We start from the raw sequence: 1,406 nt of genomic DNA, 5'->3' as shown, positions 1-1,406 counted from the left end.
GTATCTGCACTACACGCATATATATTGCTTGTATGGCATTACACAACCACAATGGCTGAGTCTACCTGTGCCACACTAATATTGCTTGTATGGCATTACACAACCACAATGGCTGAGTCTACTTGTGCCAAACTCACGGTCACCTGTCAGACACTTTTAGTGTCTGCTTAGAAATAAGCAACCTGCCCTCAGACCAGCTGTCAACTTAGAAATTAGATCCTGAGCAACCTGCCCCAGACCAGCTGTCAGTTTACAAATAAGCAACCTGCCCTCAGACCAGCCATAAGATTATGGCAAGTTCCATGAGCTAAGATGGCTCAATGGCATCCAGTAACAACAAGCAGATGTTGTTTATTCATATCATACATAATGGGTGCAGAGTATAATCGATGGTTGTCACTAAAAACCTCTATTTACCAAAGCTTACGCAATTTATGCATGCGAGTTTGTAAAAATTTGAAATTTTCATAGAACCTACAACTTTGCCAGACACTGCGTTACCAATGTCAAGATTATTATATTAGGGATTACAGAGCACTATTTCTTCATCAAACAATCAATCCCCTTGCAATGGCTTTATTGGTCTCCAAATGAGTAGTCTCATAAACAGGAAGCTCTTTTTGGTACACGCTCATGTTCATGTCGATTTCTGCCAAATTCTCCAGCTCAAACAGGTCAAAACTTGAACAACTAACATCGTCATCGTCTTCCTCCTCTTTGTCTTGTTTGTCAAGACCCTTAATTACCACAACTTCCATAATGCTCCTTGATTTTTGATACTTAGTAATTATGTCCTTTGCTGCTACTGCATGCCAGTCCTCCTCAAGAATATGAAATTGCAATTCTTTGCTGAGCAGTGAAAGCTTGTATGCATCTGTAGATGGATATGTATGTAGATTATTAACAGGATTCGGCTTATGGAGATACTTGTCCCCAGAGGGGTTAGAGTCCTCATCCAAAGTTCCACTTGTTGGATAGAAAGTCACAGATCTTTGACTCATCCCACTACTGTTCTTCGATCCTCTGGATGTTTTACTCAAACATGGCCTAGATTGTACTGAAGAAGAAGATGAGTCAACAGAGGTGGGTTTTTTCTCAGAAGAATCATATGAATTGGAGTCACTTACAGACGAAAATAATGAAAGCTTCAATTTCTTGGTACTGCCAGCCATAAACAGCGAATTGAGAAAATTTGCGAGCTTCCTGCCTGGAGAAGTTGGCTTCTTGGGCTTCTTGGAATCCTTCCGAGCTTGAGAGTTTGACTTTAAATTAGCCTGATAATCTACAGGGATGAAAGGCTTCTCCGTAGAACAAAAATCCCCATCTCTAACAGATGATTTTCCATGTAAAGCTCGAGTGCATTTTCCACCAACAGCCCATTTCCCTGCTCTGTCTTCAAAACCCAT

The 1,406-nt window shown here is 40.8% G+C and overlaps 1 protein-coding gene across 1 annotated transcript; it reads right to left on the bottom strand.

Annotated features, from left to right (window-relative positions):
- Positions 1 to 548: 548 nt before the first annotated feature.
- Positions 549 to 1,406, bottom strand: LOC149202439 (protein BIG GRAIN 1-like B). Its single transcript, XM_089401588.1, has one exon. The coding sequence runs from the start codon at positions 1,404 to 1,406 to the stop codon at positions 549 to 551; it is 858 nt and encodes a 285-aa protein (XP_089257714.1).

This window comes from Pinus tabuliformis, chromosome 2_1 (genome assembly GCF_031772625.1).
Source record: "Pinus tabuliformis cultivar Carrire ecotype Pingquan chromosome 2_1, CPIR1, whole genome shotgun sequence".
Lineage (NCBI taxonomy): Eukaryota > Viridiplantae > Streptophyta > Pinopsida > Pinales > Pinaceae > Pinus > Pinus tabuliformis.
This window is presented reverse-complemented; position numbering and strand designations above follow the sequence as displayed.